At 33.1% G+C, this 12,275-nt stretch overlaps 1 protein-coding gene across 2 annotated transcripts; it reads left to right on the top strand.

Moving 5' to 3' along the window:
• Positions 1 to 431: 431 nt before the first annotated feature.
• Positions 432 to 11,211, top strand: LOC11428998 (isoamylase 1, chloroplastic). Of its 2 annotated transcripts, XM_003630575.4 has the most exons (18): positions 437 to 953; positions 1,042 to 1,224; positions 1,461 to 1,553; positions 1,649 to 1,801; positions 2,321 to 2,412; positions 2,807 to 2,948; positions 3,045 to 3,152; positions 3,930 to 4,015; positions 4,813 to 4,884; positions 4,975 to 5,101; positions 6,129 to 6,215; positions 7,138 to 7,230; positions 7,509 to 7,664; positions 8,574 to 8,657; positions 9,305 to 9,385; positions 9,470 to 9,552; positions 9,622 to 9,739; positions 10,710 to 11,211. In XM_003630575.4, exons 1-18 carry the CDS (start codon positions 609 to 611, stop codon positions 10,971 to 10,973), a joined length of 2,367 nt encoding a protein of 788 aa, XP_003630623.2. In that variant the 5' UTR covers positions 437 to 608; the 3' UTR covers positions 10,974 to 11,211. The 2 variants fall into 2 exon arrangements, with proteins under 2 accessions (XP_024629278.1, XP_003630623.2); XM_024773510.2 differs by lacking the exon at positions 10,710 to 11,211 and having other exon boundaries at positions 432 to 953; positions 9,459 to 9,552; positions 9,622 to 9,743.
• Positions 11,212 to 12,275: the final 1,064 nt, after the last annotated feature.

The raw sequence follows: 12,275 nt of genomic DNA, 5'->3' as shown, positions 1-12,275 counted from the left end.
CCTTAAAATCACCCAAAACCCCAAAATTCGAACCTTGTCGCATTGTGCCGTCCTTGAAGTCAAGTTACTTGAATACATCATATTTGAGACCATTTTCACCACTAAACCAAATGTTAGTTCCAAATCTTTAAAAATCTAGTGTTTAATTTACATTTTTTTCTTGGCACCAACATGGTTCGAATTATATAATTTAAAAACAATGTCAATTAATAGATTTTTTACAATGATTAATTGTACCACATGCATTACAATAGTGCGGATCATATTTTCTTCTACATTTTTTTTTAAAACTGATTCAAACCGCACTTCACATCTTTTATTTTTTTATACTTTTGAAAAAATTGTAAGCACCTACTAATAATGAAGTAAAGTAATGATAAAAATGGGAAATACTCGTAAGAAATAAACGGTTGGAAAGAAAGGAAAAGAGGAAGTGAGTGGGCCAAAAGAAAGCGCGAAAGAACAAGCAGCGTATTTGTCTCTGTCTGTCTGAATTGAAAAATAGTAACAAAATGCTTCTTCGTGAGAATCGAATCAAATCAATTTCAACAGAAATGACTAGAAGCCACAAACACTCTCATTGCATTCCCAGTTTTCTTTGATCAACAATGGCCTGCATTCCTCACATTCTTTCTCCTCTTTCTCACTCTACAACACTTGCTAATCTCATCAATATAACCAATTTCGAGATTCACAACAGAACTTCCATCATCATTTCCCCAAATTCAAGGCCAAAGAAGAAGAAGAAGAAGATCTTCGCCATTGGAAATCGTGTCGGTGTTGATACTGAAACTGCAGTTATCGAAATTGAGAAGCGCCAATTGCAACTTTCCAAAGGCCACCCCTCACCCTACGGTGCCACTCCTCAAGAAGACGGGGTCAATTTCGCCATTAATTCACTCAATTCACTCTCAGCTACTCTCTGCTTCTTCACTCTTTCCGACTTCAAAAACGTATATTCCAATTCAATTCAGTTTCAAATTTCTCAACTTTTCCGAGTTTTTAGATTTTTAATTTTTTTTTTTTTTTTTTTTTTTGCAGAATAAAGTGACAGAGTACATTACTCTTGATCCATTGGTGAATAAAACAGGATGTGTTTGGCATGTGTTTCTAAAAGGAGATTTTAAAGATATGCTCTATGCTTATAAATTTGATGGCAAATTTTCTCCTCAACAGGGTCACTACTATGATTCTTCTCGTATTTTAATCGACCCTTATGCAAAAGTTAGTCTCTTCTCTTAATTATTTTCTTTTAAGTACATTATAGTTCAGATGATAAAACATTACAGTGACATTTGACATGTTGAGGTGCGGGTTTGAACGTGCAATTCCTCACTTTTAAACACTTAGAGTGTTAGTTTCGCCATTAGGCTCTTTTAAACAAAAATAAATAAAAATAAATCAGAACTATTAAATTTCATGCTATGTGGACCCTTATGATATAGTGCTCATTTGTTTAGGCAGTTATAAGTAGAGGAGAGTTTGGAGAAGTAGGACCTGATGGTAACTGCTGGCCCCAAATGGCTGGTATGGTACCTTTTGATAACGAGGAGGTACTTTATTTATTTACGGTTATTTTATTTGATTAAATTATTAATTTGAAGACTATGATTCACTTTTTGATTTTCTTGTTATGCAATGTGTTTAGTTTGACTGGGAAGGTGACTTGCCTTTGAAATATCCACAAAAGGATCTTATTATATATGAAATGCATGTGAGAGGGTTTACAAAGCATGAGTCAAGTAAGGCTGAGTTCCCTGGTACATATCTTGGTGTAGTAGAGAAGCTTGATCACTTAAAGGTGAAGTTTATGATCACTTATCTAGTTATTTTGATTTCGATATGTTTTATTGAGTGGATTGAAGAAAGTAATTTATCATTAGAGGAAACTTACTTTCCATAGAAGAAGATAATGTGTCCTCTAAAAAGAAGTAATTTTGATAATATGATGAACTAGACGGCGAAATGCAGGGAGAATTGGAATTGGAATAAAAAAGCTTCTAGTATCTCTCCGATGATGATAATATTTTATCAAATCGATTGTACACTTCATAATCTAACTGTGATAAAATCCTCAGTGGCAGATGGAAAGACTCATACTGCGTCTTTATTTAGGGAAAAGAAAAGGTGTATTTGATTTTTCAGTGATACATCACATGATCACAATGCATGATTGTTTTTCATGCTGCTGGATCCACAAAATTTGTTTTTCATGAACATGGGATTGCATTATTATTTTTCTACTGTAGTTCATTACTACATAAAGCAGATATGGATTTCTTAATGAAACTATTTTCATTTGGCATTATTCATTTTGCAGGAACTTGGAGTAAATTGTATAGAATTAATGCCATGTCATGAGTTCAATGAGCTGGAATACTACAGTTACAATGCTATTCAGGGGGACTATAGGTAAGAGAGTCATTTGGTGATGAAATCATTGTAATTCTTATCCTTTACTTCTGGTTGTATTATCTTCAAGTCATACGTTAATCACAGTTAGCCATTTATTTTTATGGACCGGTTTTTAGTGAATATTATGATTTGGTGAGTTTACAATATTTGGTTTGTAGACTTTAGGTGGTTTAGCAAGGGGACTATTGTGTAATGGCGCCTAGTACTTTGCTTTTATGCTGATTGTTCTTTTTATCAGGCATATCTGGTTTACACTGTTGTTAATATAATTTTGGCCTTCTCTAAAAATAATGGATGTTATTCTACACGTGTGGCTCTGTGCGGTTCTTATTTTGACTTCTTTTTAATATTATCTCAAGTATATGATAAACCTGTTTCATTTTTCTTTTAGGGTCAATTTTTGGGGCTATTCAACCATCAATTACTTTTCACCAATGATAAGATACTCATCAGCTGGCATACAAAACTGTGGCCGTGACGGGATTAATGAAATGAAGCTCCTCATCAAAGAGGCACACAAGCGAGGAATAGAGGTGATCAATATTGCATTTGATTTCATTTTACTAGTTGTCTATTGTTTCTTCTTTTTTAGATTAAATTATGTTTTCCTTGCTATATTACTGGAGCAGGTTATCATGGATGTTGTTTTCAATCATACAGCTGAAGGGAATGAGAAGGGTCCCATTATTTCTTTTAGAGGAGTTGACAATAGCGTGTATTACATGGTAGCACCCAAGGTATTCCTAAACATTCTTATTCTCTCTTTCAGCTATTTGGTTGGTAATATTTAAGCCTTGGAGGAACTCAAATCTCAAAGAAGTAGGTTGGTAAAATCAGTTTCTTTTTCTTCTTCTTTTTTTTTTTTTGTGTTTGTGAAAATAGATCAGATTTTGAGCAAAATTAACTGCTTAACCAGTTAATAGTGATCAATGGTTAGTCCGTGAACACTTATTATCTAAATTAATTGCATGAGTGATTATCTATTCCTAAACCAGAACCAAAAAAATATTTTTTTTAATTTTCCAAACAAATTTTTAATTATCATTTATCCAAATTTGTTTACACATAACATATAAAAATCTATTTAGCACCATTTTTTGTATTCCTGATTTGGAATTAGTTCTTATTTATTGACACTAGACACGGCTCTTCCAGCTAATAAGTAGGTCAATGCATTAAGCATACAGAAGTAACAAGACATGGCAGGATATCAATCTCCAACGAGAAAAGAAAGTTAGAGTGGACGTTTAAATCCCAGTATTTAGTTTCCTTGTAATTCTACTTTCCAGCATGATAACAGCTAAGGATCAGAATTAAGTAACATCCAGCAAATCAGAAATCCTTGTTAACCAACATTATTAAAAATTTAAATATGCATCTTTACTTCTAAAGGAGTTAGTATGCAGATCAAGTTTTTATTGCTATTTGGCTGTTTTCAAATTTATTTATACTTGCATTCTTTTATTCTTTTAAACCACGAGAAATGTCAACTAGACCCACTTTTGTGTCTTTAGGGGGAATTCTACAACTACTCAGGATGTGGGAACACATTTAATTGCAACCATCCCGTTGTAAGGAAATTTATAGTGGACTGCTTAAGGTATGTTTACAATGATTATCGATGATATTCTTTTATGAAGTTTATTATTATAGGGTTTTTTTTTTTTTAAAAAATTAAACCTTTTAATGTACATTATCTCTTAATTCTTAATTGAAAAACATTTTGCCAGATATCAAAAGTTTGTTGACTTCTGTATCTATTGGTATTGTTGACATGCTGTTATACATAAGCACTCCATAAGATGCTGTTAGTCTGTATCTATTGGTATTGACATGCTGTTATACATAAGCACTCCATAAATGTACATATTTAGTATACCACAAATAGGTCTTGCTAAAAATGGAAATAATTGCTACTCCCCTCCGTTTTTAAATATAAGCAAATTTTACTTTAGGTTCATTCAATTAATGATGTATGTGGTCCATATTATAAACCACATACATCATTAATTGAATGAATCTAAAAAGTAAAATTTGCTTATATTTAGAAACGGAGGGAGTAAATTTTAAGTAGAAAAAATTACCTTTTAAAGTTTTAATGCATTGAATGCACCATTTTCAAGACAAAATTTATTCTTTAGACTTCTTAACTAGTGCCATTACCTAAGGGCACTTGTTAGCATTTCCCTTTTGTAATTTGTAGCATATCACTTCTAACATAATTTATCTGAACAATTCTATGTCTTTTGGTCATTGCATTTTTAATGTATAGTTGTATATTCTTTCACTTTATTGTATTCCACTCTAGTCAGATTTGTTTCAGTTATTATTTACAAGGGGCTAGAAATTGCTACCATATTAGATTGAAGGCCTTACTAATTTTCTCTCGTGCAACAGATATTGGGTAACCGAAATGCACGTGGATGGTTTTCGCTTTGATCTTGCTTCTATTATGACCAGGAGTAGCAGGTTATATACTATATAATGCATTGGTACTGAAATTTACTGGAGACCGATGCATCTTAGTGTACTTATTTTCCTTTCCTTGTTTGTTACCAGTCTCTGGAACGGAGTTAATGTATTTGGTGCTCCAATAGAAGGTGACTTTCTGACAACTGGAACCCCTTTAAGCAGTCCGCCATTGATTGATATGATCAGTATTGATCCAATACTTCGTGGAGTGAAGGTTTTTCAACTTACATAGTTCTCTTAAAGCAATTATAAAGATTTATTTGTTTTAAGTTTTTTTTTGGGTGAAATTTTTTGTTGTAAGTTTGACAACAAGCATTTATACTTATATACTTCCACACTTTTAAATTGTTCTAGGTATATTGAACTTTTGAAATTAACAAATCTTTTTGAGGTAATTTTCCTGAAACAATCAGATATACAAAAGTGATGATGCAAATTTTATTGGATTTTCTGTAAGCTAGCCAGAGTTTTATGTAACACAATTTATTTACATGATTTTTCTGTTCACCAGGAAGATAAAGGGGTTTAAAGCATACTATGAATTAAAATTTCTGCTGATATATAAATGAAGCTAGATTTTGTGGTCGATCTTGGCCTTGCAAGAAGCTAAATTGTTTAGATTATTCTCTTATCTAAAATGAGAGATGAGTGCTGACATTTCTATTTGGAGAAGCTATTGGATGTAAAGAATGTTGTGTGTTAGCTAAACGGTCATGTATGTGGTTTTTACAGTTAATTGTGTGATGAATATATTTCAGTGAAGCAATGAAAAGAGTTGGGATTGTTAGGGGGAAGTGTATAACACAAGGAATAATGGTGACTTAAAAGGAATTTGGGAAACAACAGAATCATATATTTCTGAATTTTTTATTTTCATAAAAAGACAAACAATTGGTCATTTTTAAGAATTAAGACAATTTAATTTCAGAAGTTTCTTAAATACTACATTAATATAAATAAATGTATGTGGCTGATTAAACAATTTAAGAAAATGGGGGAAACTAGGTAATTAATTATTTAGGTGATAGAGCTGATATTTGCAATCGGCATTCACTGTTGGCGACTATTGTTATACTTTTCCTTTGGGATTTCGATAGTCATAGAAGCTACTGGGTAATAGAACTTTTCTTTGCAATAGGAACTGATTGGTGATTGTAATCATTATTTATCGTATATATTAGTTTGCAGTTGTTTGGAAGCAGTAAGCTAAATATGCTGAGTTTCTTGATTCTCATTTATAGCTTATAGCTGAAGCCTGGGATGCTGGAGGCCTGTACCAAGTTGGCACTTTCCCTCACTGGGGTATTTGGTCGGAATGGAATGGGAAGGTCAGTGCAGACGTACAACTGTTCGAGTCATAAACACATTTATTATTATGATGTGACTGGAAAATGAAAGGATGTGGTAGCACAGCTTGAACGGAACTCACAAATGCGCATGTTACAAAAGGAAAACTTAACAATACATCATTGAACAATCACAATTGCATCACTTCATCATATAACATATAACCTGACTTATGCCCTATTTTGTACCAAAAAAAAACATATAACCTGACTAACCTTATAGCCTGTTTATGTGAAATTACAAGAATAACTGCGCGAGGTTTCATTTTTATTGAAAATAACCCAGTGCTAAATTAGATGAACTTCATTATTTCTTTCTAGAACTTCCACTTTTGATATGTTATGCATATTGTATTTTTGAATGGTTGAGATTACTCACTTTTTCCTCTAAAGAGAAGAATCATCTGAAGTGAAATACTTGATGCTTTAGATGAGCTGGATACAAACTGCATAGCAATTTAGCAATGTCATGCCTTTTTCAAATGTTCAATCTTAAACAAAATTGTTGAATTGTAGACGTTGCATAAAAGTAGTCAGTTAGTTTGTATGATTAAAGTAGAAAGATTTTTCACCATTCCTATACCAGTTTTACTAGGACAACCAGAGGAGTGGTGATATGTATACATTTAACCAGAATCTTCTTGATTCCCTTTATGCAAACTAAAATGCCGAAATTTAACCAAAGTCTGTGGTCTATTTTCCTTTTACTAGTGTTATTATCCTCTACATGCTCCCCGTGTTAGTTCATTTCTTTCCGCGTAAGCAAATCTCTGTAACGTATTGAGTGGCTATTGCATACTCCCAAACTTTCTAAAGAATACATGATCTACAAATTGTATGTTATATAACATGCACTTTTGGTGAAGTTATGAACTATTTAACGCGTCATTCTTTATTTTTTCAGTACAGAGACACTGTACGCCAGTTTATCAAGGGTACAGATGGCTTTGCTGGAGCATTTGCTGAATGTATTTGTGGGAGTCCTAATTTGTATCAGGTTTATCTGTTGTCTCATGTCACACTGCAGTAGTAGTTAGTTCCTTTTGGAACCACTTCTATTTGTTTCTCTTATCATTGACCGGTTTCTCTTATTGATTTCAAATTTATACATTTAAACATCATATTTCATCGTCTATTAACTTGCTCATTATATTTTATTCTCATGGGATTAGTTATTTATTTCAGCTAAATTTGAAAGTTGTGTTTTCTGTTGCTATCGTCTATTCTTCTACCTTGTTCTTGTGTGGTGGACATTACTCTATATTTTTGGTACAGGGAGGAAGAAAACCATGGAATAGTATTAACCTTGTATGTGCTCATGATGGCTTCACTCTAGCTGATTTGGTGACTTACAACAACAAGCATAACTTGCCCAATGGAGAAGACAACAATGATGGAGAAAATCACAATAGTAGCTGGAACTGTGGAGAGGTAGATGTTTAGAAACCTGCTTCAGAGTTGCATTTAGAGTAATTTTTCCTTCTAATTTTGTTTCTACTGCATGGTGGTGCATCATCTTAAGTATATTCTACCAAGCTGAATATCATTTGTATTACAATATTTATGATAATATCTAAAACCCAATATGTTTACTGTTATTAATCAGATATACTAGGTTCATGTACCTGGTAGTGCACAAGTCCAAATTGTTACTAGGTTCGTGTACCTGGTAGTGCGCTAGTCCAAATTGTTCATAAGAAATGACTAAACAAAACTGTGTGGCTTATATAACTTCGTTTATTGTTAGTCACAGAGATTCATACTCATCAACACAAACATGCCTTGTGTACTACTGTCATCATAAAACATAGCCTTTATAATACTTCTCCAGATTGTTGCACGTATCTTCTCTCCATGTTCTCCCTCAGCTGCATGTAACATATGAATTAGGCTTTTAAACTGTGTTTAGATTAGAACAAGCATTCTAACCACCTATCCATCTTCATATTTTTATAGGAAATAGAGTGTGTAAATTTGCTATTATGAAGAGTCTGATGTGTCTAATCTCTGCTTTGAAGAAAAAGTATCATTTTAGATTGTACACCAGGCATTACTCTAACTTATAGGCATTTACCTCTATTACTGCCTGATATCTTGTCATATCTATTAAATTCAATAAAACACTGTATCTATTTTCTCCCATCTGTGTGTTTACACTAGCGCATGTTATAACATTATGCATTTCTGGGTTTAGTTAATTCCCGCTTAAATGGACGCACCACACCTCACTTTCTGAATCCTTCAAATAGAGCCCTATTAGAATCTTAATCTATGTACATCAAAGTTAAATGAGTTACTATTAAGTATTAAATGTTGATTTCATTTCTCAAATTAATGTAGGAGGGGGAGTTTGTCAGTGCCTCAGTAAAGAAAATGAGGAAACGACAAATGCGTAATTTCTTTCTTTCTCTCATGGTTTCCCAGGTAAGTCAACAGCACAGTTATAGTTTTTTTTCTTTCAAGAAATTTGTTTGGACCACTGGACTTCTGTAACATACTCACTCTGGTCACATTTATAAGCAAAGTACTTGGTTATTTATAAGCAAATATTCCTTTTTCAGGTTCATTGAATAACCGATGTATCTTGACTATAATATAGTCCAGATCCTTATTTATAAGCAAATATTCCCTTTTCAGGTTCATTGAATAACTTATAACAAGTTTTGCACAGGAGTTTTGAAACAGTTTCTTCTGACTTTTATACGGCAGATGGAGGGGCAGTAAAAATCTAAAGTGACTTTTAGTTTATGGAAAATGCCAGCGATGCCCTACGGGCACTGCTTAAAGAATTAAATTTGAGAAATTTATTGGAAAATGTCACGTGTTAAGTTATCAATGCATCACATTTTTGCTACATATGTTCCATTTCTTGATTCTTTAACTAGCCCATGAGTGATTGGTAAAAAAAACCAGTCCCTGAGAGGGTGCTTGGTTGCAAGACCCTTAGTTTAATGTAGTGTTGTATTGATTTTGTTGTTAAATTCAGTTAAGTTAGAATTATTCCGATTTAAATGTAGATGATATTGTTGACAACACAGGTTTGTTTACCGATTTTTAGTTTATCTGATCAGGGAGTTCCGATGATATTTATGGGAGATGAATATGGACATACAAAAGGAGGAAACAACAATACCTACTGTCATGATAATTACGTGAGCCCCTTATCTACTAGAATTTTTTAATGCACATTTCATCATCTCGTCAACTCCATTAAATTATCCTCAGCCTTTTTGCAGCTTAATTATTTCCGATGGGACAAAAAGGAAGAATCCTCGTCAGACTTCTTCAGATTTTGCCGCCTTTTGACCAAGTTCCGCCAGTAAGTACTTTGTTGCATTCTTCTAGCACTCTAGCACTTTTCACACGTTCTAATGCTGTAATCCTGCAGGGAATGTGAGTCGCTTGGCCTAGATGACTTCCCGACATCAGAGAGGCTTCAGTGGCATGGCCATTTTCCTGTAACACCAGACTGGTCTGAATCTAGCCGTTTTGTTGCTTTTACCCTGGTACGAAACTCTGTTGCCATGAAACAGGAATATAAGAGTTCTGGTACTAGTAAAAAGCTACGGGAATCACATCTTAGGATCCATTCTTATGATCTTTACCTAAATGTAGAATTAGGACATGTTTCCGCTCTGCACTAACCAAATCTTAAGCGTCCACGTTTGACAGTGAACAACAAACACTTGCAAGAAAAGAAAGTTGAAATAATCTTGCAATGATAACGAGTCTTCTAAATGAAAGCTTCCTACATGAGTTGAAATTAGTTTGTGTACCCCAAATTATTCAGAAGCCCCCTTGTCTACCTTCTCTGTCAACACTTATAAACTTATAAGGGCCCTTACCTAAGTTAGAAATCTATCTCAGTTAAAAAGCTCCAACAAGTTGAGAGGTAATACAAATTGAGCTAAAGCAACTTTACATCTGGCAACAGTAGAATGCCTTTTGGAGATAGTATCTGTATGCCCTGCTAGGTTTACGAATAATCTGTTTGTTGCGGCTGTTCTAAGGACAGCTTATATATGGTTAGAACAGAATTCCACTTGACAGAAGATGTACGTTGACATTACAAAAGTTAGATCTCCTATCGTGACTGTTTGCTACCTCCCCAATTCCAATTTGAACAGATGTAATAAGAAGCATTTTATTATCAACCATTGTTTTGAAGTGCCAAGTTTTTAACAACGTTATGTTGTCACAGATTAGCATCAGCAGAACTTTTGACCAGATCCTGGACACAAACTAATACCCTTTATGCAAAACTGTCCTGCTCAGATTAGCATCAGTAGAACTTTTGACCTCTCAATAGCTTCATTAACCGTTAACTTTTTTCCCTTAAAAGTGTTCAATTCCTTAAGCTCTTTTTAGTGTACTGAATCTATGCTTTGAACTTTATTTGTCTTCTTGCATTACCTTTGCTTGGATAATCCATAAATGATTAATTTCCCCCTTTATTTGGCATGAAAATAAACTCAGATGGACTTGGTGAAGGGAGAAGTTTATGTTGCTTTCAATACAAGTCATTTACCTTTCACTATTACCTTGCCAGAGCGTCCTGGATACAGATGGGAACCTCTCGTAGACACCAGCAAGAAAGCACCATATGATTTTCTCACACCTGATCTTCCCGGAAGAGATATTGCAATACAGCAGTATGCTCAGTTTCTTGACGCCAATATGTATCCCATGCTTAGTTACTCTTCAATCATCCTTTTGCGCACCCCTGATGTAAATGCTTAGATTGTATACTAGTACTAGGTAAAAATGTCACCACAATTTATCACAAATTGTTCTCATCCAATCACGTGTAGCAAATATACTACGCGGGATCTGTTGCAAGGTGGACAGAAAATGTCATATATCACAAATTTCATGCTATATTTTCACTATTAGTTAGTAAATATCTTTTTTAGAGTTTAATATATTTGCAACAGATCGGTAATTGCTGAAGCAAAAATAAAACTTGTAGTTTGTTTTATCGGAGACTAGCTAATGGGTCTGCTAATATGTTTGAATATTTTAAAGTAGAATTGATTTTATTTGTAGAATTGATTCTATTTGAAGCTACAGTTTATAGCTTTTAACTTCTACAATTGATTTAATAGACTGTTTAGTTTAACGGTATGATTGCCTTTTATAGCGTCCCGAGTCATGTCATGGAAGAAGCTACCACCGTTAACTTCATTTTAACGCACCGTGGCGGCATGTGACCGCACAAACACATGCTTAGTGTTGAAATTATTGTTCAAAGTCACTTCTCTTTTTTAGCTAAATAAACGTAAATCATTTTAAATTTAGTCAAAATCAATTCTTATATTGGAAAATCAAACACAGTTGAAGTGGCTTTTCCCGACATTGCACCACAATCTATTTTCTTTTATGTGATGCCATATCATATTTTACCGTTCACCGTAAATATTTAAATGAGAAGATATAATTAAATGTTTTTGAAGATATAATTAAATGTTTTAAAAAATAAAATGCAATTATGCAATTATATATAGAATCATTTTATATTGAGAGCGCATGTGGTGTTAGCTTGAGAGTTTAACTTTACAATGTCATAAGAAAAGTGAAAATTCCATAAAATAAAAAGTTATTAATATCGTTTCAATTGATAATGTTTTTTATTTGTATTTCTCTGTGTCATAATAATCTTCTATAACTTGTAATATTTTTTATCCTGTTGAATGTATGGGATGATTGCGGTAGAATAAAAAAAAATCTCAATTCCTCTGATTTTTTTACAATATCGTAAATTTGTTACTCTTTTATTAGAAAGCAATTTGAAAGGAAAAAAAGAAAAATTTGCTGTTACATAAACAATTCAACTTTTGAATTTCTCATTATATCAATAGCAAATATATACTTACATACATTTACTGAATTGAATTTGTTATGAATCAAGTAATTGATCTTAGATGGTTAATGAACTTCTCTCACTCTAAGATAAAATTATTTATTTATTTGTTAATTGTCAAAAGTATATTTTAACGAACTTGCTCGTAATTGAGACTTTGAATTAGTTTGTAAATAAAAAAT

The sequence above is a fragment of the Medicago truncatula genome, chromosome 8, assembly GCF_003473485.1.
Source record: "Medicago truncatula cultivar Jemalong A17 chromosome 8, MtrunA17r5.0-ANR, whole genome shotgun sequence".
NCBI classification, from domain to species: domain Eukaryota; kingdom Viridiplantae; phylum Streptophyta; class Magnoliopsida; order Fabales; family Fabaceae; genus Medicago; species Medicago truncatula.
Note: the sequence above shows the minus strand (reverse complement) of the source record. Positions and strands in the feature narration are given on the sequence as shown.

What these genes read in the sequence shown, in the direction of transcription:
- LOC11428998 (XM_003630575.4), top strand. Translation starts at nt 609, where the DNA reads ATGGCCTGCATTCCTCACATTCTTTCTCCTCTTTCTCACTCTACAACA. An exon ending in AGAAGCTTGATCACTTAAAG is followed by an intron (nt 1,802 to 2,320) that starts GTGAAGTTTATG and finishes TTCATTTTGCAG; the next exon opens with GAACTTGGAGTAAATTGTAT. An exon ending in GGAGTCCTAATTTGTATCAG is followed by an intron (nt 7,231 to 7,508) that starts GTTTATCTGTTG and finishes TTTTTGGTACAG; the next exon opens with GGAGGAAGAAAACCATGGAA.